The 25,574-nt window shown below is 43.0% G+C and overlaps 1 protein-coding gene across 1 annotated transcript; it reads right to left on the bottom strand.

Annotated features, from left to right (window-relative positions):
- Nucleotides 1-646: 646 nt before the first annotated feature.
- LOC140186759 (C-type lectin Cal-like) lies at nt 647-25,301 on the bottom strand. Its single transcript, XM_072241295.1, has 6 exons — nt 25,267-25,301; nt 25,130-25,191; nt 21,407-21,534; nt 18,465-18,605; nt 11,600-11,711; nt 647-846 (listed from the first exon to the last, which is right to left on the bottom strand). The coding sequence occupies exons 2-6, from the start codon at nt 25,173-25,175 to the stop codon at nt 776-778; spliced, it is 498 nt and encodes a 165-aa protein (XP_072097396.1). The 5' UTR covers nt 25,176-25,191; nt 25,267-25,301; the 3' UTR covers nt 647-775.
- Between the last annotated feature and the right edge of the window lie 273 nt (nt 25,302-25,574).

The raw sequence follows: 25,574 nt of genomic DNA, 5'->3' as shown, positions 1-25,574 counted from the left end.
GTCATTCTGGCGGAGTGAGGACTACACAAGGAGGTGTGGCTGTCGCTCTCGTGTGTCAAACATAAAGTAGGCTGAGTGGGTACCTCCCCACGCTGGGCCTTCCCTGAATGTGCTGTTCAACCCACAGAGACAGGTAGTGTGGGGGAAGCCATTCAGCCCTTTGTACCTGTGCCAGCCCTTAATTCTCCCATCCTGCACACTGTATAGATCCAGAGTTGGTGCACTGGGTGCTGCAGGGAAATGTTTCAATGAACACTCTGAGGAGGTGAGCGTCTCACACACTGCCAGTGTCTGTGTCTTGGTTCAGTGACAGAGCAACTGAAAGAAGCAGATGTTTGCATAAATACAAGGGATTCTCCAGATGCTGGAAACTCTGGGTAACCCACACAAAAAACTACATATGTGCCAGGAGTAGTTATGCCATGTAGCTTACTGACTGTCTTGGAGGGCAGAATACCTCTCACGTCTGGTGACCGGGACCTGACACAACAAGTACAGCCAAAGGGAAAGGGTTGATTTTGCAGCCTGTGCTGCCTTCTCCTGAGAGCAGCTCTGAGTGCAGAGGTGGGGAGGAAGCAACAGTGGGACAGGAAGGCTGCTGGAAACTGGACCCACACAACAACAAACACACAGCTCAGGATGCAATTCTCTTTATTATTGACTGAGAAACAAAGTGAGTACAGTTAGCGCAGACTGAGAGAGCGGCTACAAAGAAATCAGGGCACTGAATCCACCATTGGAAAGGATGAGTAGATGGAGCTGGAGTTTTCTAAATTCAACACAGTTTGTAAGAACAAACAAAACCATATTTATCGTCACAGAGTGCATCATTCCAAGTCATGTCACCTAGAAACAAGGAGAAGAGAACTGACATGAGTCCACAAGAAAAATATGTTTCAAATTCTGGAAATCTAAGGTAGATGCTGCAAATACTCAATAGGTCAGGTAGCATGTGTGAAGAGAGAAACAGAAATGTCATTGATAGAAATGTTACCTCTGTTCCTTCTCCACAGATGCTGCTTTATCTTCTGAGTGTTTCCAGCATTTTCTCTTTTCCCTTCATAGAAACATAGAAACATAGAAAATAGGTGCAGGAGTAGGCCATTCGGCCCTTTGAGCCTGCACCGCCATTTATTATGATCATGGCTGATCATCCAACTCAGAACCCTGCACCAGCCTTCCCTCCATACCCCCTGATCCCCGTAGCCACAAGGGCCATATCTAACTCCCTCTTAAATATAGCCAATGAACCGGCCTCAACTGTTTCCTGTGGCAGAGAATTCCACAGATTCACCACTCTCTGTGTGAAGAAGTTTTTCCTAATCTCAGTCCTAAAAGGCTTCCCCTTTATCCTCAAACTGTGACCTCTCGTTCTGGACTTCCCCAACATCGGGAACAATCTTCCTGCATCTAGCCTGTCCAATCCCTTCAGGATTTTATACATTTCAATCAGATCCCCCCTCAATCTTCTAAATTCCAACGAGTACAAGCCCAGTTCATCCAGTCTTTCTTCATATGAAAGTCCTGCCATCCCAGGAATCAATCTGGTGAACCATCTTTGTACTCTCTCTATGGCAAGGATGTCTTTCCTCAGATTAGGGGACCAAAACTGCACACAATACTCCAGGTGTGGTCTCACCAAGGCCTTGTACAACTGCAGTAGTACCTCCCTGCTCCTGTACTCGAATCCTCTCGCTATAAATGCCAGCATACCATTCGCCTTTTTCACCGCCTGCTGTACCTGCATGCCCACTTTCAATGACTGGTGTATAATGACACCCAGGTCTCGTTGCACCTCCCCTTTTCCTAATCGGCCACCATTCAGATAATAATCTGTTTTCCTATTTTTGCCACCAAAGTGGATAACTTCACATTTATCCACATTAAACTGCATCCGCCATGAATTTGCCCACTCACCCAACCTATCTAAGTCACCCTGCATCCTCTTAGCATCCTCCTCACAGCTAACACTGCCGCCCAGCTTCGTGTCATCCGCAAACTTGGAGATGCTGCATTTAATTCCCTCATCTAAGTCATTAATATATATTGTAAACAACTGGGGTCCCAGCACTGAGCCTTGCGGTACCCCACTAGTCACCGCCTGCCATTCTGAAAAGGTCCCGTTTATTCCCACTCTTTGCTTCCTGTCTGCCAACCAATTCTCTATCCACATCAATACCTTACCCCCAATACCGTGTGCTTTAAGTTTGCACACTAATCTCCCGTGTGGGACCTTGTCAAAAGCCTTTTGAAAATCCAAATATACCACATCCACTGGTTCTCCCCTATCCACTCTACTAGTTACATCCTCAAAAAATTCTTTGAGATTCGTCAGACATGATTTTCCTTTCACAAATCCATGCTGACTTTGTCCGATGATTTCACCGCTTTCCAAATGTGCTGATATCACATCTTTGATAACTGACTCCAGCAGTTTCCCCACCACCGACGTTAGGCTAACCGGCCTATAATTCCCTGGTTTCTCTCTCCCTCCTTTTTCAAAAAGTGGGGTTACATTTGCCACCCTCCAATCCTCAGGAACTAGTCCAGAATCTAACGAGTTTTGAAAAATTATCACTAATGCATCCACTATTTCTTGGACTACTTCCTTAAGCACTCTGGGATGCAGACCATCTGGCCCTGGGGATTTATCTGCCTTTAATCCCTTCAATTTACCTAACACCACCTCCCTACTAACATGTATTTCGCTCAGTTCCTCCATCTCACTGGACCCTCTGTCCCCTACTATTTCTGGATTATCTATGTCCTCAGTGTAAATGTTTCATCTATTTGAGTCAGTGTCTGTGAATTTTCCCTCCTCTTGGTAGAGTCATGGAGTCAAAGAGCAAACAGCACAGATAGAGGCCTTCAAACCAACCGGTCCATGCCTGACCAGTGTGCCCAGGCAGCTAATCCCAATTTCCTGTGCTTGGTCCCCATTCCATCCCTTCATGGACTATTTTCTTCAAATATACTATTATATCTGTCACAAATACTTCCTCAGGGATCCCATTCATTTCACTCACCACTGTGTGACAATGTTGCTGTTATGGTTTGTAATATCAAAACATTAAACTAATTCACAGGAAGACACTGGAGTCTGAAATGTGAGTCTAACTTCATGTTCACTTGCAGCGAGGTGCACACGTATTGCATGGTAGAGTAATGATGTAGACAATTCACCGATTTATAGATATAACCCATAATGAATTAGTTAAAGACTAAGAATGCTGACTCAAGCAATATATTTACAATATTACTCAAATACTTATAGGCATGCGTTAGTCTCGTGAGACCATGGATTTGTGCCATAGAGGGTTTCCAGGGAGCAGGCCTGGGCAAGGTTGTATGGAAGACCGGCAGTTGCCCATGCAGCAAGTTTCCCCTCTCCATACCACCGATGTTGTCCAAGGGAAGGGCACTAGGACCCATACAGCTTGGCACCGGTGTCGTCATAGATCAATGTGTGTGTTTAAGTGCCTTGCTCAAGGACACAGCACGTTGCCTCAGCTGAGGCTCGAACTAGCGACCTTCAGATCACTAGACCGACGCCTTAACCACTTGACCACGCGCCAACAACTCAAATCCTGCTGAAATGTTAAATGCACAACATTCCTCCCTGCTTAACCTTCAACTCCAACTCAGTAGAGAATACACCCCACCACAGTCTACTATGTAATACAGATACTATAGACACACGTCCTCAGCACAGTAAAAGTTAAATTCCCCTTCGGGCCTAAAGACTGAATCACTGTGCAAGATTTCTTATCCTTTTGGGATAACATCTTTCCTGACAAGGGGATCACTCTGCTTGGCAGTGAGACAGACTCAGGATTTGGGACCTCCTCCGTGGTGGTTTTAGGAGTTGACTCAAACTGCAGGAAGTGATTCTGACAGTGATTGCCACCCATCTTGTGCAGTTTTGTTCCCCTAATCTGAGGAAAGACATCCTTGCCATAGAGGGAGTACAAAGAAGGTTCACCAGATTGATTCCTGGGATGGCAGGACTTTCACATGATGAAAGACTGGATGAACTAGGCTTATACTCATTGGAATTTGGAAGATTGAGGGGGGATCTGATTGAAACGTATAAAATCCTAAAGGGATTGGACAGGCTAGATGCAGGAAGATTGTTCCCGATGTTGGGGAAGTCCAGAACGAGGGGTCACAGTTTGAGGATAAAGGGGAAGCCTTTTAGGACCGAGATTAGGAAAAACTTCTTCACACAGCGTGGTGAATCTGTGGAATTCTCTGCCACAGGAAACAGTTGAGGCCGGTTCATTGGCTATATTTAAGAGGGAGTTAGATATGGCCCTTGTGGCTAAAGGGATCAGGGGGTATGGAGGGAAGGCTGGTACAGGGTTCTGAATTGGATGATCAGCCATGATCGTACTGAATGGCAGTGCAGGCTCGAAGGGCCGAATGGCCTACTCCTGCACCTATTTTCTATGTTTCTATCTTCTCGAACAATTTACTCTGCTCTCCTCAACTGATTGTTGTATAACTTCCAGATTATATCAGATGCAATCGCCACTGTACAGGAGAGTGATCCACGTCCGTCTTTAATCTTTTCAAGCACCATTTTTGATCACCTCTGTAGTCCCGCATCAAAACTGCTTGTCTTGGAGCGAAACATTGACCTTATTTGTTCATGGAGCCTTCAATTTGTCTTTGCCATTTGTCCTGCGTACTCCTCTGATCGGGCTTAGGGAAGTCCAAGTGCGAACACAATGGGTGAATCGGGAACAGCATAGCTGGTGAGTTATTAGTCATGGAGTGTTCTGCATTACCATATGCAAGGAGGAAATTGGCAAGCTTCTAGTTCACTCTCAGTGTTGTGTGTTCCGTTGACTTTGTTCACAGTGTGTTCTTTGGACTCTGCGCAAGCCTTTCCACCAAGCCATTTGTAGCTGGGTGGTAAGGTGCAAATATAATATGTCTTATTCCATTTATTTTTAGGAATGACTGAAACTGTTCACCCACAAACTGTCCATTGTCACTGACTAAGTGTTCTGGAACACCAGACCTTACAAAGAGGCTTCTCAATACATCAACAGTGTACAAGGCTGTAATGGAGTCTTTTAGGAACACTTCAGGCCACTTTGTAGTTGCATTGACTGCTATGAAAAAATTTGTGCCCATTAACAGTCAGGGAAAATCCACAAGAATACTCTGCCAGGGCATTCCCTGAAATGGAATTATGCTGCTTTTGGCATCTTCTTGATATGTTGGCATCCTGTTGGCATGGCAGGCTATTTGATCTACCAATCTATCCCAGGGCACCAGACAAAGCTATGCACCAATGCTTTCATTTTAACCATGCCTAGATGACCAGCATGTAGCTCCTCCAAAACTTTAGCTCTCAGTTTGGATGGTACAACAACTCCCAATCCCCACTTAAGGCAATCTGTGACAAGGGCAAATTCCTCGAATTGATCTTGTAATTATGTCCTCCAAGAAACAGAGCCCATCTCTGTATTCATGCTGCTGCTGTTAGTTGAATACCCTTCCGTGTATTGAAAATGGTAAGTAATGATGGTAAACTCTTGCCCATACACGTACAGCTTAAAATGTTTTACACCCCAAATGAGATTCAAGGTCTCTCTGTTAATCTGTGCATATTTTTTTCTGCAGCAGTAAGGGAACATGATGCAAAATCTAAGGGGCATTCACTTCCATCACTCATAACTTGTGACCCAACTACACCAACACTATAAGGCAAGGCATCACAGGCAAGCTTCAAAGGATGATGTGGATCATAATATATTAGTTCAGTGTCTGACATCACCATTTCTTTTATCTTTTTGAAAGACATCTCACACTGCTTTGTCTGTTGCCATTTCATCCAGGTGTGCAGCAATGACTTGAAGGGGCAGAGCACAGTTGCCAGTTTTGGCAGGAGCCTGTTATAGTAGTTAACAAATCCTAATAAGGACTGCGACTGTAACACATCCTTTGGCCTTGGGGCTTCCACCACTACTTGAATCTCCTCAGCATTATTGTGCAATCCCTACAGATCAATAGTATGGCCTCAGCAAGTTTAAGAATTCACACTAATTGCACTGCACTCTGAGCTACAATTTTATAATCTTTTTAACGCTGTCTTGAGGTTTTGGCGATGGTCCTTGTCATCCTTAACAGTGACAATGACATCATCCAGGTAACACGAAGTGCCTGGACAGCATTGCGGTAACTGGCCCATTGTTTTCTGCCAGTGTGCAGGTGCAGATGTTCATCCAAAAGTAAGTCAGATTTAGCAATAAGACCCTTTGTGGATGTTTACGGTGAGAAACACTTTGGGTTCCTATTCCATCTTTATCTGCAAGTAGACCTTAGCCAAGTCCATTTTGCTGTGTTTTCTTTGTGTTTTCTTTTTTGAAGTGTTTTCTTCCAGAAAGGTTTCAAAGATATCCTCTACCTTGGGCAGAGGGCATTCATCTACTTTCAGTACTGGTCTAATGGTGACCTTAAAATCACCACAGAACCTGACATATCCATTCTTCCTGGCTACTGGGCTGTCTGGTGTTGCACGTGGGCTCCACTCAACCTTGCAAAGAATTCTTTCACCCTACACACGATCAGCTCACATACTTCTTTGTCATGGATAGCATAAGGAAGCAGGCAGGCTTTGGAAAACTTGGATGCGGCATTTCATTTAACACTATGTTGCCTTAGATATGCTTGAGTGTTCCAAACCCATCCTTGAACACTGCTGTACCTTTCTTAATTCATTTGCATGTGTCTTCATTGCAGGTGATGTGACTTGGAAATTGTGGATGGATCGCCAATCAAAATGTGGTTGTCTCAGCAAATCACATCACGCAATGCTGGTCTTCCTGTTTTTACTGCATACAAGCCCAAGGTGGCTTGTTGGTTGTTGTATTCTGCTCTTACAAATGACATTCCCACAGGAGTTATCCTTTCTCTGTTATACATTCTTAGTGAGATACCTGCAGGCTTCAGTTTAGTATCTTTGAAATGCCTTTCAAACTCATTTTGCAGAATGTCTGAAATAGCTGAACCAACGTCGATAATTTCATTTTAATTAATTTGTCATTCACTTCTGGTGTAAGTCATATTGATTGTCTGTTAGTATTGCCATGTCAATCTGAAGGCTACTTAGTCCTGTTACATTCTCTTCATTGTGAGTTTTTTTTTATCAATAACATGCAGATTAGTGCTCTTTATGAAATGTTCAATTGAGTTTTTATCCTTTACTCTTCTCTGTGTATTCTGTTTATTTTTGTCTGCTGATATATAACTTTGTTGAATCTTATGTAAGTTTTGCATTTAAGTCTGTATTGGTCTGTTGTATATGAGCCCCTGTCACAGTGGGAACAAAATTTGTTTGGCCAGGCTGGTTTTCTGTTGATATATTGCAATTTTGTCCATGTTCAGGCTTTGGGTCAACACGTACCTCTTCTCCCAGAGGTAGAAGGTGGTTCAGATGGAGAATATTGACATATTGACAGACCCATTCCCATCCTCTGGTTTCACCCAGAAAACTGGTTCGTTTGGTGTCTGACTCTCCATTCCATAGGGTGCAGCCGCCCAGTGCTCAGGCAACTTATACTTCCCAGGTAGCCCCAAGTTCTTTATGAGGACTCGGTCTCCCGGCATAAGCTGGGAGAACCCTACCTTTTGATCATACCTCCTCTTATTTCCTTGATTTTTCAAAAGCCTTATGCTGCTCCCTCCTCATATTAGACACATACATCAGATAAGTCTTCTGTTGTAGATCTTCCCCGCAGTTCCCAAAACAGAGGACAGCGGGCAACCTTGCTTCGCACTCAAACATCAGATAATATGGCGAGTACCCAGTAGCTTCATTCTGTGTACTGTTGTAGCAGTGGACCAGATGTCCAATATGTTGACTCCACTTGTTCTTTTTACTGATCTCCAAGGTTCTGAGCATGTATAGCAAGGTCTGATTGAACCTCTTGGGCTGGTGATCATCCTGCAGGAGATAGGGTGTGGTCCTTGACTTCTTCACTCTATGCATGCTCAGTCAGTGATATATGAGCCTACTCTCGAAACCCCGTCCCTGATCGCTATCTACCCGCCTGGGGAGGCCAGCATAAATGAAATATTTCTCCCATAACACTTTGGCCATGGTGGATCCTTGGTAGGGAAGGCTTGCACATATCTGGTGTAGTGATCTGTAATAGCCAAGACACTTGCCATGTTGTTGGCATTAGGTTCTATTGACAGGAAATCCATACACACCAGATCTTGTGGCACTGCGCTCTGCAAGTGGGACGATGAAGCATTTTCCTCTGTCTACATCGAAAGCACAACTTGCAGTATTCTTGAACCCCCGGCTCCATTCGAGGCCAGTAGAACCGATCTCTGAGCAATCCTTAGGTCTTTTTAACCCCTAAATGACTGGAATCGTCATGCTGTGACTTCAACAGAATCCTTTGATACTTCTCAGGCAGAACCATCTGGGAACGCTGAGGCCTGGCTAGTGACGACGTGACCCAGTATAGGATCTGGTTCCTCAACTCCCATCTGGGCCATTCTCTCAGTAGCAGAGACACTGCAGATTGTTCCATCTTGTCCGCTTGGGCCAAGTCCCCTTCCACAACCACTGACGAAATGGTGCCTGTGCACGGGTCATCTCGCTGAGCGGCTGCCACTTCCCCAGACCCAATTCTGACAACTGCTTTGTCTTCGGAGCAATCAGGTTGCAGTACGCCTGTGGAATGGCGTCATCAGAAGCTCCCAAATGACCTACCGCTCAATTCTGCCCTTGCCTTTCCTTCCCCGTGATGGAATACTGGTACATGGCTTTGACTCCAGGAGCAGGAACGCTCTCTCACTCTCCGTCCCTGTCCAGCCCTTCATGTGCACTTCAGGACAATGCATCAGCATCAATGTTCCTGCTTCCCAGCCGGTACTTCAGAGTGAAATTATAGGCAGACCATGCCACCAACCACCAATGGTCTGTGGCATCCAATTTTACCAAGGTCATGATATAAGTTAACGGCTGTTGCCCATTCTCACTTCGAACTTGGCACCAAATAGATAGTCACTTAGCTACTTAACTTATCCACCACAACTCACTTTAAGCCAGGAACTCCAACTTGTGCATGGAGTAGTTTCGCTCAGAGGGTGCCAGACTCCTGCTGACAAATACAAGAGGTCTCAATCCTAATTCAGAACATCCGCTAAGCCCTCTCTGCTGGTATCCAGATGAAGTACAAATGGCAATTGGGGGTCTGCAAAAGCCAGCACAGGCACTTTCTTCAGCAGCTCCTTCAGCAACTGAAAGACCTCTTCATGTTTCACATCCCATCTCGCTCCAAAAGGCTCCGAAGGACTAAGATAATCTTTATCATCGTCCCCTTTCATCGTCCTCCCTTTTTCTCCATTTTCGCTGAAAAGTCACCAGGGATCCTAATATATCCTGGGGAATCCTTTCAAACTGGCAGGATCCAGTGGACATATGAATGCCGTCTTCTTTTTGTCAACCTTATTCATGGGGGTCTGATAATACCCACTCCTCAAGTCCAGCCCAATGAACCACTTCGCACTACTCAGGCAGGCCAGCGCGTCATCTATTTTCGGGACCGTGTACATGTCAGGGAATGTACGCCTGTCCAAAGTCCGATAGTCCACATCCATCTGTACCTTCCCATTCTTCTTCCTGGCCACCACTACTGAAGATGCGTCAGGCTTCTGGACTCAGGGATGATCCTAGCCTCCTTCAGCTTCTGCAGATGCTGCCAAACATTTTCCACCTCTGCAGGTGCCAGTCACCGCGACCTTTCTCTGAATGGGGTGTCCTCTGTAACCCGGATGGTGTGGCAAATGCTCTTGGAACAACCCACATCAAACTCGTCAGTAGAAAAGACATCTTCCAGCTTCAATATCATCTGCAATACTCAGTACCCTGAATGATGAAGGCCAATATCATTTTCACCATCAGTCTCCCGCTTACAATGAACTATGCACATTCACTCTGAGGTCCCTCTGGTCCGTCACAATCATTGATGCTCTACCATTTATGGTATATATCCTCCACTGCTTTGACTTTCCCAAATGCATCACCATACACTAATCCGTTCTGAAATAGATTTGTCACCCATTAGCCCAACTTCAGGAACTAATCAAGATCCCATTATAATCTCTGCTAACCTTCTTCACTATCGACAACAGTTAATGTAATATTATCCATAAATTTACTGATGAAACCTTCTTCATTAGTATAAATAATGAATAATATGGGAACCAACACCAATCATTGCAGAACACCTCTTGCCACAGGCTGTCATTCCAAAAAACAACCTTTAGACCCCACCCTCTTCTTCAAAAGTTTGATGCAATTTTGAATCCCTTGAACTTATTCTCCCTGTATTCCATGGGACCTGAGCTTTCAGATCAGCCTGCCATGTGGGAATCTTGTTAAAGACCTTGCTAAAGTCTGTACTGAAATCATGCATTACCATAACCTCATCTACACTTTTGCTTTCCTTTTCAAAAAATTCTTCAAAATTCATCAAACATGACTTCTGATACAGAAATCCATGCTGATTTCTTCAAATTAGACTCTGTCTATTCAAATACTGGTAGTTGCTGCTACTCAGAATTCTCTGCACTTACTTCCCCATTTCGAATGTCAGTGTAACTGGCCTGTGGTTCTCTGACTTAGACTTGCTGCAAGGCTGCTTTAGACAGACAGACAGACATACTTTATTGATCCCGAGGGAAATTGAGTTTCATTACAGCCGCACCAACCAAGAATACTGCATAAGTATAGCAATACAAAAACCACAAACAATCAAACAACAATATGCAAACTATGCTAGTTGGAAATAAGTCCAGGACCAGCCTATTGGCTCAGGGTGTTTGACCCTCCATGGGAGGAGATGCAAAGTTCGATGGTCACAGGCAGGAACAACCTCCCATGACGCCCAGTGTTGTATCTCGGTGGAATATGGCCGGAGTTCAACAGCAAAAAGTTCAATATCCGGGCTACAATCACGTTCCTTGATCGTAATATGACCAGGATTGCACCATCCGTTGTTAACCAGAACAGCAAGCCCCCAACTCCTTTATGCTTACTGCTCTCAGTGCACTTCCAGTCGGCCTGAACAGTCTGAAAGCCCTCCATGAAAAAGTTTTGTTCGGATATGTCCTTGTGCAGCCACGTTTCAGTAAAACGCATAACACTGCTCTCCCGAAATGTTCTCTGACTCCTGGCTAGCGCCGTCAACTCATCCATTTTATTACCTACCAAACTCCTCTTCTCCATAAGCCCTAAAGTTTATATCCTTTAACAATTCACGGCACCTGTTTTACTGGTATGCCTGTGTTCAGTTTTTTCTTTATGTGCAGAGTCCTGGTGTACCTTCCTCTAACTCCAGTACATTCTTTCTGCACAGTAACACTCAGTGTGTGTTCCCCTGAACCCTCCCATATATCCTCCACTAACCACCGGGCACTCAGTCCAGTTCTGCCAAGCACAGGACTCAAGGAGTCCAGGAGAACTCACTCCCTCTGTGCAACAGTAGGACTGTTGAAGTAGCTTCCTGTTCAGCAGTGTGTCTAAAATTCACATTAAAGAAAGTAACATTTCATTCATTGTGATACTTACTGAAACGATGAATGTTCACACAGTCTTCGTTGTTTAGATCATCATTAGGTTCATTCTTATGCCACACTCTGTAACTGTACAAAGATCCATCAATCCATGTGAAATTCCCTTCCTGTAGGATATAAATCAGTGATTATTTCTGTGGGAACGCTGAGTAACCTGTCACTTAATTGTACAGGGAGGAGCTGGACATGATCCAGAGTGAGACCAGAATACGAGCAGTCAGGACAAACGGGGCAGTGAATGAGATTTTAAATGACGGACTGTCAGGCTGGGGGAAATCTCATGGAAGTAACAGAATCCTTGGAATGAAAGAAATCAGATCTGAGAGTGCAGATCAGTGTGAAGGAATGATGATAAGTCTAACAATGAGGGAATAAATAGTCACTGAACATGAACACAAATCCTGATCTCTCAAAGAAAGATGGTGAAACAATTCAGAAAGGAAGTTAAAACCCTTGCAGAGGAATAAACCCAGAATCCCAACTAAACAGAAAACAGAGGCAATAATTTGTATCATGGATCCAGCTGTGTTTGTAGAAGATTAAAACAAACCCCCACCCCGCCTACACAGATCAGCCCAGATTGGGGGCACATCTGGATCATTCACTTCCAAACCCAAGGACTAGAGGGGCTTTGAATGTGTCTGAAAGTTTAATCTATTCTTTCCTCAACGAGGCAAGTATCCTAAACTGTTACTGACCTTCAAACAAATTATTTACATTCAGCAATGTCACTTCTCACTTTAGAGAGGATATTGATTGGATTTGTAAGTCATTACAGAATTTTTTTTTGAGATTACTAGAAATTATATGTGATAGTTGCAGGGAAATTATTGAAGAAACAGTGCGATCAGAGCTGGGTGATTCTGACAGTCACATAATTCCATTGAGTATATTTACAAGGATCACTACCACAACCAATAACCATCCATCATCAAAGTCTCCCACCATCCCAGCCATACCCTCTTGTCTCTACACCATTGTAAAGTTGAATCGGGTTTGCGGGTCTGGCGAGTGAGACAGAAAACACTGACTGCGAGTATGTGTATTAATCATTTATTTACAAACCGTAAAAATTTGACCTAACATTCATGTTCCCAACGTTACAGAAACTACAAAGTTGAATATTCAACAAGCATATTTGGTTAAAATCACGCCAGAACCTACCTTGCCAATGGTTATGTGTGCTGCTTGCCATAAACAAAGATAGAGAGACAGAGAACCTACCTCAAGTGCTCTCTATATTCCCAGGATATTTGAAACTGGACACCAGGCAGCTAACTAATGGGAAGAGCAGCTGCAGTTTCTAAACTAACCAATCACAACAGGTACAGCCCCCACAGTACAACACTCCTACACAGTGACACTCAGTGCATGTTCCCCTAACCCCTGTATGAACATACCATACATCCTTCTCTAACTGCTGGGCACTCAGTCCAGTTCTGCCAAACACAGGCAGGCAGGAGATACAAGAGTGTTTAGTACCATCACACTGGGCTCCGGAATAGTAAACAAATATCAAATACCCAACAACTATCAGGATCCTGAACTGGAGTGCATAACTTACTTCACGACTACTTTGAACTGATTCTGCGACATACAGACTCACATTCAAGGACTCTTTACAACACATGTCCTCAGTATTATTTCTATTTGCACAGTTTGTCTGTCTTTCCACATTGATTGTTCAACAGTCTGTCTCATTATGTACAGTTTTTATGTAAAATTCTATTGTATTTCTTTTTTCCTGTAAGTGGCTGCAAGAAAATGAATCTCAAGATAGTACATATCAACATATACATACTTTGATAATAAATTTATTTGAAATTTGAACTTTGAGATCTTTAATGTGTGCAATTACAATCATTATTTATAGTCAAAAATAGGGAGCTCATCTGAAATCTCAGAATTATCTGTACATGAAGATGTAAAACACAGTATCAATCAGTCAGTGAGGTCAGCTTTACCTCAGTATCCTGACTGCTTGTAAAAGCAAGAATCACAGTAGCTCACAGCTGAGAAACATTTCAGCCCTTCATTGAATCTCGTTTGAGATCTTAACAGAGTTTAATATTATTTTGCTGAACGCATTGCCTCATGGTACATTGAACAAGAATAGAAAACAGCTCTTCTTGATGTGGTTTAGCCAGTGTCTTATTTTTGGGTGAGCCCATGCTCAGTGAATCTGCTTCAAGTTATCTGTGGTTCAAATCAATCATCTTTGATCCCATGTGTACCCGGCCATTGTTAGTTACGTTCTTGACAGTTCAGTCAACTGTGTCACAGTCATGCAGCAGGTAGTGCTGCTGCCTCACATGTCGAGAGATCAGGATTCAATCCCCAGCTCTCTAGAAAGCAGCTATTTTCTGGAGAGCTGAGCGAGGACAAACCATCATATGGTGGACAGAAAATGAGATGCAAAGGTTTTCTGAGAACAGCCCTGATGAGTTTCAACATTGACAAAAACCACTGGGAACCACAAAATTAGATCATCCTGTTTGGGATATCTGCACAAAAAGTGGTGCTCGCTCAAATGAGAATGCTGGAATTGAGGAAACAAAGAGGACTAGAATATCTGAAAATTCAAACACCACGGAGGTTATTGCATCCCCCTCACCTCTGTCCTCCATGTAAATAAACCTTTAATCACAGATTGATGTAATCAGCTACCCCCGTAACACAGCACAACACTGTACGTTGGAGGCCATGGCCTTACTCAAGAACGAGTGACACAAATCAGATCCTGAGGTTTATTAGCCAAGTACTTTTAAAGTTTTGATTAGCCATTTTCCATTATACAATATTTGCAAAGTTCTTCTGATGATTTTGTGTGAAGTCTCCCATGCAAACATAACAGATTTGTTATTGATGTCAGGAGAATCATGTGATTTATTTCAATTTCATATCCTCACAATGTCGTAATTCCCAATTTTCAAATTACTTCACAGTGACACTCAGTGACATTGCACTGCACGCAAGCCTTGCCCAGAGTCCTTGATACATTTTGTGAATAAAAATACTTCAACTTTCGGGAAACAATTAACCAAAACCTGAATGCGGAGAGAATCAATCAGAATGAAGGGAAATGTGGGAGGTGGGTTAATCAGAGATCATACCACCGCAGTAGAAGAACAGGATAAATAACAAAGCAGATACATCAGGGTTCTCATCAGGTAACCAGCACAGCAGCACTGTCTGTCTATATATTGTATTTCCACATGCGGAGCATATGACACTGATTATATATTGTATTTCCATATATAGAACATATACAATTCTGCCTCCTGTGAACATTTCCTCAATCCAAAGTGAGTTACCAGCACACGAAACAGTGGAGATAATTTCTGGAGGGATAGAATGTAAAAGTAGAGAAGCTGTGTAAATCCTGGATAGAATGATGGTGAGACTACACTCTGATCTGTGCACAGTTCCAGGCTCCACTAAATGGAAGGGCTACAGAGACACATCTGAGGATGAGAAGTTACCAAAACTAAGACGGTACAATTACCAACAGAGGTTGAGCAAACCTGAGCTCTTTCAGCCATCAGTGACTTGCGGGTGGGGGGGATCTCCCTCTCAAAAGTTGTATATTTTAGACCATAATTCCATAAGACAAAGGAGCAGAAGTCGGCCATTTGGCCCATGGAGTCTGCTCCGCCATTTTATCATGAGCTGATCTATTCTCCCATTTAGTCCCACTCCCCTCCCTTCTCATTCATCATAAGCCCTGATGTCCTGGCTACTCAGATACCTATCAATCTCTGCCTTAAATACACCCAATGACTTGGCCTCCTTTGCCGCCCATGGCAACAATTTCCACAGATTCACCACCCTCTGGCTAAAAAAATTTCTTCGCATCTCTGTTCTGAATGGGCGCCCTTCAAACCTTAAGTCATGCCCTCTCGTACTAGACTCCCCCATCATGGTAAACAATTTTGCCACATCCACTCTGTCCATGCCTTTCAACATTCAATATGTTTCCATGAGGTCCCCCCTCATTCTTCTAAACTCCAAGGAATACAGTCCAAGAGCAGACAAATGTTCCTCATATGTTAACCCTCTCATTCCTGGAATTATTCCAGTGAATCTTCTCTGAACCTTCTCCAACATTAGCACATCTTTTCTTAAATAAGGAGCCCAAAACTGCCCACAGTACTCCAATTGAGGTCTTACCAGTGGCTTATAGAGTCTCAACATCACATCTCTGCTCCCATACTCTATTCCTGGTGAAATGAATGCCAACATTGCATTCGCCTTCTTCACCACCGACTCAACCTGGAGGTTAACCTTAAGGGTATCCTGTACGAGGACTCCCAAGTCCTGCTGCATCTCAGAACTTTGAATTCTCTCCCTATATAAATAATAGTCTGCCATTTATTTCTTCTGCCAAAGTGCATAACCATACACTTTACAACATTGCATTTCATTTGCCACTGTTTTGCTCGTTCTCCCAATGTATCCAATTCTTTCTGCAGACTCTCTGTTCCCTCAGCGCTACTGGCCCCTCCACCTATATTTGTATCATCAGCAAACTAAGCCACAAAACCACCTATTCCATAATCCAAATCGTTGATGTACAATGTAAAAAGAAGCAGCCCCAACACGGACCCCTGTGGAAAACCACTGGTAACCGGCAGCCAACCAGAATAGGATTCCTTTATTCCCACTCTCTGTTTCCTGCCAATCAGCCAATGCTCTATCCACGTATGTAACTTTCCCGTAATTCCATGGGCTCTTATCTTGTTAAGTAGCCTCATGTGTGGCACCTTGTCAAAGGCCTTCTGAAAATCCAAATACACAACATTCACTGCATCTCCCTTGTCTAGCCTACCTGTAATTTCCTCAAAAAATGGCAATAAGTTTGTCAGGCAGGATTTTCCTTTCAGGAAATCATGCTGAGTTCTGCCTGTCTTGTCATATGCCTCCCGGTACTCTGTAACTCATCCTGACAATCAACTCCAACAACTTCCCAACCACCAATGTCAAGCTAACCTGTCTATAATTTCCTTTTTGCTTCCCTGTCCACTTCTTAAATAGCGGAGTGACATTTGCAATCTTCCAGTCTTCCGGAACCATGCCAGAATCTATTGACTTTTGAAAGATCATTGCTAACGCCTCCGCAATCTACACAGCTACTTCTTTCAGAACACGAGGGTGCATTCCATCTGGTCCGAGAGGTTTATCTACCCTTAGACTATTCAGCTTCGTGAGTACTTTCTCTGTCGTAATTGTGACTGCGCACACTTCTCTTCCCTACCACCCTTGAGTGTCTGGTATACTGCTAATGTCTTCCTCAGTGAAGACAGATGCAAAATACTTATTCAGTTCCTCTGCCATCTCCTTATCTCCCATTACAATTTCTCCAACATCATTTTCTATCGGTCCTATATCTACTCTCACCTGTTTTTTATTCTTTATATACTTGAAAAAGCTTTTGGTATCCACTTTTACATTATTTGCTAGCTTCTTTTCATAGTTTATCTTTTCCCTTTAATAATCACCTTTGTTTCCTTTTGTAAGCTTTTAAAAACTTCCCAATCCTCTGTCTTCCCACTAATTTTTGCTTCCTTGTATGCCCTCCCCTTTGCTTTAACTTTGGCTTTGACTTCTCTTGTCAGCCACAGTTGCATCCTTTTTCCATTCAACACAAGAGTTTCTACAGATGCTAGAAATCCTGACTAACACACACAACATGCTGGAGGAACTCAGTAGGTTAAGCAGAAATTATGGTGGGAAATGAGCAGTCAACACATGAAAAGATGATGAAAGGTCTCAGCCAGAAACATGAACCAGTCTTTTCCCAGCATAAATGTTGCCTGGCCTGCTGAGTCCTCCAGTACCTTGTATGTGTTACACTGAGTATATTTTCGGTGTATGGAGTTTGTAACCAACAATTCAATACTCAAAGGTGCTTTTCACTTGGGACGTGGTCCTCTTGTCAAAGTTACTGTCTCTTTTCGAATGTTAAAATAAAGTGGGTAGTTCTAGACAATGAAACTAGATAATTTTTATGGTGTTAAACACGATAAAATATTGTGCAGGGAGAAGAACATAGATACTAGACAGTTACAACACAGTACAGACACTTTGGCCCACAGTGTTACATTCACCTTTTAACCTGCTCTAAGATCAATCTCACCCTTCTCTCCCACATAGCTCTGCATTTTTCTTTCATCCGTGCCATTCTAAGAGTGTCTTAAATGACACTAATGTACCTACTTCTATATAAGGCTCAACATGCATTTCCCACTATCTGTGCTTCAAGTCTACCTCTGACATTTCCCCAGTAATTTCCCCCAATCACTTTAAAAGTAAGTGCTTTCATATTAGTCATTGATACCCTAGGAAAATAACACCAGCTATCCACTCTTTCTATGCCTCCCCTTATCTTATTTGTCTTTATTAAGTCACCGCTCATCCTCCTTCACTCAGTAGTAAGTGTGCTTTTGCTGGGGCACAATATGTTGAGTGTGTTCAGGAAGGATTCCTGGTCAGTAATCTTTCCTAAACACCACAACCTACTCTGGATCACATTCTAGGCAATAAGTCTGACCAGGTGACTGATCTATCAGTGGGTTAGCATTTCAGAAATAGTCATCTTAACTCCCTGCTCTTTAGCACATCCACGGATAAGGATAGGAGCAGATGAGTGAGAATGGAAAGTCACAGTCATCGTGCCAGAAGAGGGAGGGTGAGAGGAGGTTCACGTGGAGATAAACAGGGACATAAACATGTGGGATTTTATTTGTTCACAGGACACATTGACACTGGTCAGAGCAGCATTTTTTGTCCTTTCTTAATCATCCACTGAATATTTCAGAGGGCAGATAAGAGTCAACAAATTCAGATGTCATTTACGTTACCTTGCAAATGTCATTCAGGCCAATCCAAGCCTTTGGCTTTTTTTGGTCCACGATAGAGATCACATTAGAAACGAAGGTGTTGTGTTTGTCTGAGATCACAGAAGCCAGCTGCGCACAATATGCGTCTTGATTACAGAAATTCTTTAAATGAAAGAAATAATTTATCAGTCAGTGAGAATCAGAGTCTTTCATCCTCTTACAGGCCACTCAGTAAATTGCCCAACCTGACTGAACAAACAACAATAGGTTCGAGGAGCAGGCCCTCAGATCCACAATGTTGTGATAAGTTAAGTAAGCCAACGATGCTGAATTGACATAATCCCTCCTGTATTCACCCGGTCTATGTCCCTTCATTCTCTGTACATTCATATGATTATCAAAGAGCCTCGTAATCACCTCTATTCTATCTACTGCCACCACCAGTGCAGAGAGCACATTCCAGGCACCCATCACCTCCTTGTCAAAATTTGCCCCACACAGCTCCTTTGAACTTACTCCATCTCAACTTAAATACTGTACATGCCCTCTGGTATAGACACATCGATCATGGGAACATGATTCCTGCTGTCTACTCTGTCTACAAGACAAGCCTAGTTTGTCAAATCTCTCCTTAGAGCACAAGACCATAATGTAGACAGCAGCTTAGTAAACTTTTTCTGAATCACTCAAAGCCTTCACATCCTTTCTGTAATGAGTGGACCAGGAAGGAATAGAATTCTCCAGACAGGGTGTATCCAGATTTCAATAACACTGCAACATAACTTCCTGACTCTTGAACCTGTTGCCTCAATTAATCAGAACAAACATGACATACAACTTCTTTATCACCGATCAGCTTGTGCAATCACTTTCAGGCAGCTATGGACTCCTATGAAGGAGTACCTGGTAAGGCTCTGATAACTTGTGCCATCCATTTAGTGGGAATATTCAAGGATATTGTCAACCTCTCATTGCTATGGGTGGAAGTTCCCACTTGCTTCAAAAAGGCAACAATTATGCCAGTGCCTAAGAAGAATATTGTGAGCTGCCTTACTGACTATTGTCCGGTGGCACTCACATCTACAGTGATGAAATGCTTTGACAGGCTGGTCATGACTAGACTGAACTCCTGCTTCAGCAAAGACATGGATCCATTGCAATTTGCCTGTCACTACAATAGGCAGACACAATCTCAATGGATCTTCACATGGTTTTAACCACCTGGACAATACAAACACCTATGTCAAGATGCTGTTCGTCAACTACAGCTCAGCACTTAACATCATCATTCCCACAATCTTGATGACTAATTACAGAACCTGCACCTCTGTACTTCCCTCTGCAATTGGATCCTTGATTTCCTAATCAGAAGATGACAATCTGTGTGGATTGGTGAAAACATATCCTCCTTGCTGACGATCAACACTGGTGCACCTTATGGGTGTGTCCTCAGAGTAAGATGAAGGAACACATACCAATACTCATAGAGGGATCAGAAATGGAGAGAGTGAACAGTTTCAAGTTCCTGGGTGTCAAGATCTCTGAGGACCTTATTTGGCCCCAACATATTGATGCAGCTATAAAGAAGGCAAGACAGTGACTGTACTTCATTAGGAGTTTGAGGAGAATTTGTATTTCAACAAAAACACTCAAAAACTTCTGCAATTGGACTGTGGAGACCATTCTGACAGGCTACATCACTGTCTGCTGTTGGGGCAGGGGGGTGGGGGAGCTACGGCATAGGACTGAAAGAAGCTGCAGAGGGTACTAAACCTAGTCAGCTCCATCTTGGCTTCTAGCCTACAAAGTACCCAGGTGTCTCAGGAAGGCAGTGTCCATTATTAAGGACCACAGCACGCAGGGCATGCTCTTTTCTCACTGTAACCATCAGGTAGGAGGTACAGAAGCTTGAAGGCACACACTCAGCGATTTAGAAACGGCTTCTTCCCCTCTGCCATCTGATTCCTAAATGGACATTAAATCCATGAACACTACTTCACTTTTTTAAACATATTATTTCTGCTTTTTCCATGATTTTGAATCTATTCAATATACATATAGTGCAATTGATTTACTTATTTATTTATTTTTACTTTTTTTTTCTTCTATATTATGTATTGCATTGAACTGTTGCTGCTAAGTTAACAAATTTCCCGACATTTGCCGGTGATAATAAACCTGATTCTGATTCTGACATCAGTGACGTTAAGGAACCCGCCACTAACTGGGCACTGTTCCCTTACATTTAATCTTCCAAAGTGCAATGCCAGCCTAGATTAAACACCAACAGTTGTTTCCCCACCCATATCTAGCATGATCATTTGGCAATCTTCCACACTCTCCACAACACCATCAATATTTGTATAGACTGTGAATTTACAAAACCCACCCATCCACATTTTTATTCATGTTACTTACGTATATCACAAGCTGCAGATGTCCCAGGACGGTTCGCTATGGAACACCATCAGTCAAGGACTACCATCCAGAATAAGATACATTGCCTATTACCCTCTGTATTTTACATGCAAGTCAATTCTGAATCCAAGCGGCCAAGTCACCACAGATGTCACTCACTTTCATCTTCTGGATGAGCATCCCATGCAGGAACTTATCAAATGACTGACTAGGATCCATGTGAAACATTATCCACAGCTCTACCCTCATCAATCAGCTTTGCCACCTCCTCAAAAAGCTCAATCAAATTAGTAAAGAAGTGACCTGAACCTCCCCTGCAAAATCATTTGTGTCCAAACCCAATTCTGGATGTGGAGATTCCCCAAAATCCAAATATTTCACACTCTGACACAATTGATAGTAACCGGGGTCCACAGCTGGAGTGAAGCACCCCCCGGAGCACCGGGACTCATCATGGACAATTCAACTAGAGGCTCTGCTGTGAGTTCATGGCAAGCCAACATTCACCAAGCCTCCCAGAGCAATCACTGGTTTCAGTGACTTACCTCAGCTTTCTCCCATGTCATTTTGTCACTGAAAAACCGGTAACAGGAGTTTAGAGGAGGAAAATAAAACCACTTTTCCTCACAGGGTCCTCTGGATATTCCATATTTTTCAAGGTTCTGCTGAGTCTCTTTCAGTCAAAGAGAAATAGAATTTAAACCAACTACAATAAGCAAAGTATCAGTTCCAAACAATCACAAATGTTGCTGTTTCACAAGTTAAGACCTTGATGGACACACAGAGGAGGTCAGGGCTTGAGGGGAGGAAGAAATGACAGCTGTAGCTGTGGCCTATCTAGTGTTTAATACAGTCCTAATGTGATCTCCCTCAGTCCATCTCTTGTAAAAGGGGAAGGGGACAAATGGAGGAACTGCAGGCTGATCAGCCTGACACAGGGAGTGGACAAGGTATTGGGAAATGATCAGAGTGACAGCTCAAATCATCCTTTAGGGTGGTGCTGTTATTCAAGGACAGTCACATGGAGATGGTAAAGTCTGTACAATTTCTCTTCTTAGAATCTCCGTCGGGATCCAGAAGGATTTGCCTTCCAAAGGAGTGGAAGGTGTTGGTGCGGAGTTTCTTTCAACATGAGGTTGCTATTACACAACAGCTACCACTCTGTCCAGACAAGGTGTGTGCCTGATCTACTGGCAAGGAGGTCCAAGTCCATTGAACCAAGCTCTGCTGAACAGACAGACAGTTGGATAGACAGTTGGATAGACAGTCAGACATACACGCATTTTGACCATCTACTCACCACGATCACTGACACAACATCTTGCATAGTTTTGTTCTCACCTCTTTTCCTTCCATCTCGTCCAACCCTGACCCCCTCCCTCATTCTGTCTTCCTTTGATAAATTTGTCACTCGGTGTGAATTTTTTTTCTTTTCCTCTGGAGATCGTTTCAAATTGACCAATGTTGGGGATTAAGTATCTTCAGATAGGATTTGAAGAGACAGGGACGTTGATAAGGGAGAGGTTGGCCCTGACAGTAAGTGATGGGATGAAGATGGGGAGAGAGGATCTTGGTTCAGGAAATGAAGAAGTAACGTCAGTTTGCTGCTTCCTCATTTGCTGAGAAATGGAAATGTGCGGAAGATATTGGGTTTGTCTCTGGGCCCCCAGTGGTGGGAGTGTAAAGTGTGAAATACATCAGAAAATTAGAGGCACATTTCAGAAGAGTAATAGTGCAGTCATGAGGAACTGTGACCTTCACGTAGATTGGGAAATCCACATTAGCAGTATTCACAAAGTATATACAGAATGCCTTTCTGGATCCCAATGTTAAAGATATAACAACTGTTCAGCAATGAGCAATGAGAATAGTTTATTTCATAATCTTGTCAGCTAAGAATGAAAATATTAATTTGAAAGTGATTTTTAACAACTCAAGAAGTTAAAAGTGAAATAAGCCAGATGTAGATATGAGGCATGGCTTTGCTTTGGCCAGTGGGTCATGGAGAAAATACAAAAGGATTCAGAATCAGAATCAAATTTATTATCACTGACATATTTGATGAAATTGGTTGTTTTATGGTCGATGTACAGTGTTAGACATAAAACTACCCTCACAGGTGAGATCGCAGAGAAGTAACAATGAAAATTTAAAAAAACAAACTCACAGCTTATAACATACATACTGTATATCCTGCAAGCAGAGAATAAATGGAGAAGACATAAAACAAGTACAAAACTTTTGCTGCTTAGGAAGTTGGTTGACATCAGATGGCAGATGTGACATAGACATCAAAAGAAGAATAGGGGTGGCAAAAGACACCTTTACAAGAATGAAGAGTATACTGACCAGTACTAAACTAGGCATGACAACCCGCCTCAGAGTACTGAAATGTTACGTTTATCCAGTTATGTTACATGGCTCAGAATGTTGGACAGTATCTGGTAACATGAGGAAATGAATTGAAGCAGCAGAGATGTGGTTTTTGAGGAGGATGCAAAGAATATCATAGACAAAATGAATATCTAACGAGGATATCATGAACAGAGCAAACACAAAAAGAGAAATAATGCATGAGATCACGAAAAGGACACGTAACTTCATTGGACATGTGATTAGGAAAGAGGAGTTAGAATGCATGGTAATTATGGGAAAGATTGAAGGGAAGAAAGCAAGAGGAAGACAAAGACAAATGATGATGGAGACAGCAGCCTGAGAACTGGAAATGAATACCAAGGAATTGATCCACTTGACCTGACACAGGAGTATGTGGGCCATGGCAGTCAAAGCTCAAACTGGGCACGGCACCTGATGATGATGGTGATGACTGCATATCCACCAGAGATACAAAGAACAGCAGAAAGAGCTGCCCATCCATCGGTAACATTCAATGACAAAGATCAAAGGAAAAGGATTTTATCGGTGATAAAAGAGCAGCCTCCCTCGGCCTGAGTCGACATAGTAGTAGTAGAAAAGAGCAGCAAGCTGGAGATTTGGAATAATTAAAAATGCTCTTTAACAGCAAAACAAAGAAAACAAATTTCATCAAATAAGAGCCAAGTTGTTGCTAATGAAAAAGGAAACAGAATTTCAGTGCCATCCTTTGAGAAATGGAATAAATCTTTCTCCAGAAAAAAAAGAAAAGATGAACAGAAACTGTTGTGAGTCCCTTGCAGTCCAGCTGTGCTCCATCAGTCCTTCATCCCCACCTTCAAAGGTGACAAGTAGACTGCACTTGGTGCATTGGACACAGTGCCTGCAGAAATTTCTTCTCTGTATCCACTGGGTTCCTCACAGGTAGTCCCATACTCCTCTACCGGCAACTTTATTTTGCTTTTGTCGCCCCCTGTAAGCCTCAGGCTCGCTCAGCTGGCTTTCATCCGAGGGGGCAGCCTTCGGCCCTGCCAAACTGGGTAATCAAGTTTGTGTGGATGCTGTGTGATGTACCCCACCCCAGCAAATAACAGACAATACACCATATGCGATTAAATGATTACACTCTATAGATCTTACTGGAACTATGTAATTAATAGAGATAAAATATAAAAGGAAAATAAAAGGCGCCAAACTTATCAAAGTTCAATCACTTCGTGCACACAGATGGAGCTCAATTAACGGAGTCCGCTTTCCACCATTCGATCCCTTCCGACCCGCTAGACTCGCCGCCTGGGACCAACCACGGTGGTCGGCCAGAGCGCGTGCAGCCCATCCAGTTCTCTTTGCTTCTCCTCCCCAAAACCCTGGGCCTCAGACTCCCGCTCGGGGTCCATCCCATCACCCAGCTCACAGCATTGCGTCTCCTCTCTCTGTCCCCATCCACCTTCTGCCCCAAAGCCCGCGAAAAACAATAGCTTACAGACACACAAGAAAGAATAACATCTATCCCAATTGGTTAGCAAATGGATACAATCCTCATTATCAGTAATATAACCCAAACAAGCTGTGAGAGAGGGAACTTTCTCAGCAGTTAACATAACAAAGAAGCCATTTCATTTAGCCTCAGCAGCAACATAAAAGAAGAAACCCCTTGCACTCTGAAACATCACTTTGGAGAGATCACTGTCTCTTGATCCGCAAGAGAGTTTCTGACTCATCTTCCATTTCAACAGTTTGGAGATGAATATCCCAGACAAGAGACAATTCCTACCACCTTCTGACCAGTCCAATGCCCACAAATTCCCATGTCCCACAGTCCCAACACAGTGCCTGAACATTCATTTCTCACATTCATTCATATTTATAACGCTCCTGGAATCAATGCAGCTTACCTGTCACATCACTGACAAGCAGTGCAGTCACCACCAAAACCCACATCTGAATTCTCTCAAACCTGAAACACAAGAAAATAATTCATCACGTGTCAAGTTTCCCAGTGAAGGTGGGGATATCCTACTGCCATTCCCACCTCTCTCTCAGTTCTCTGCATCAATGAAGTTTCTGATGGTTTTGCATCCCCACATATATGTAGTTTTAGCTCTTAAAAGCTTCAGAAAATATTGAAATTAAACCCAATTGGTTCAACTAACTGATGTAAATATTACCACTATCGAATCACTAGTGGACAAATAAGAACCAAATTCACAGGAAACCACAGAAATGACTTGTGAGCTGCAAGTGTGACTGCAGAATGTTACTCTGTAACTGAGTACTGAGAAATAGAAGCTGCAGAATGCATTGATGATCCAACAATGTTTTAGTGATATTAGAGCTCAA

This window comes from Mobula birostris, chromosome 23 (assembly GCF_030028105.1).
Source record: "Mobula birostris isolate sMobBir1 chromosome 23, sMobBir1.hap1, whole genome shotgun sequence".
Classification (NCBI taxonomy): domain Eukaryota; kingdom Metazoa; phylum Chordata; class Chondrichthyes; order Myliobatiformes; family Myliobatidae; genus Mobula; species Mobula birostris.
This window is presented reverse-complemented; position numbering and strand designations above follow the sequence as displayed.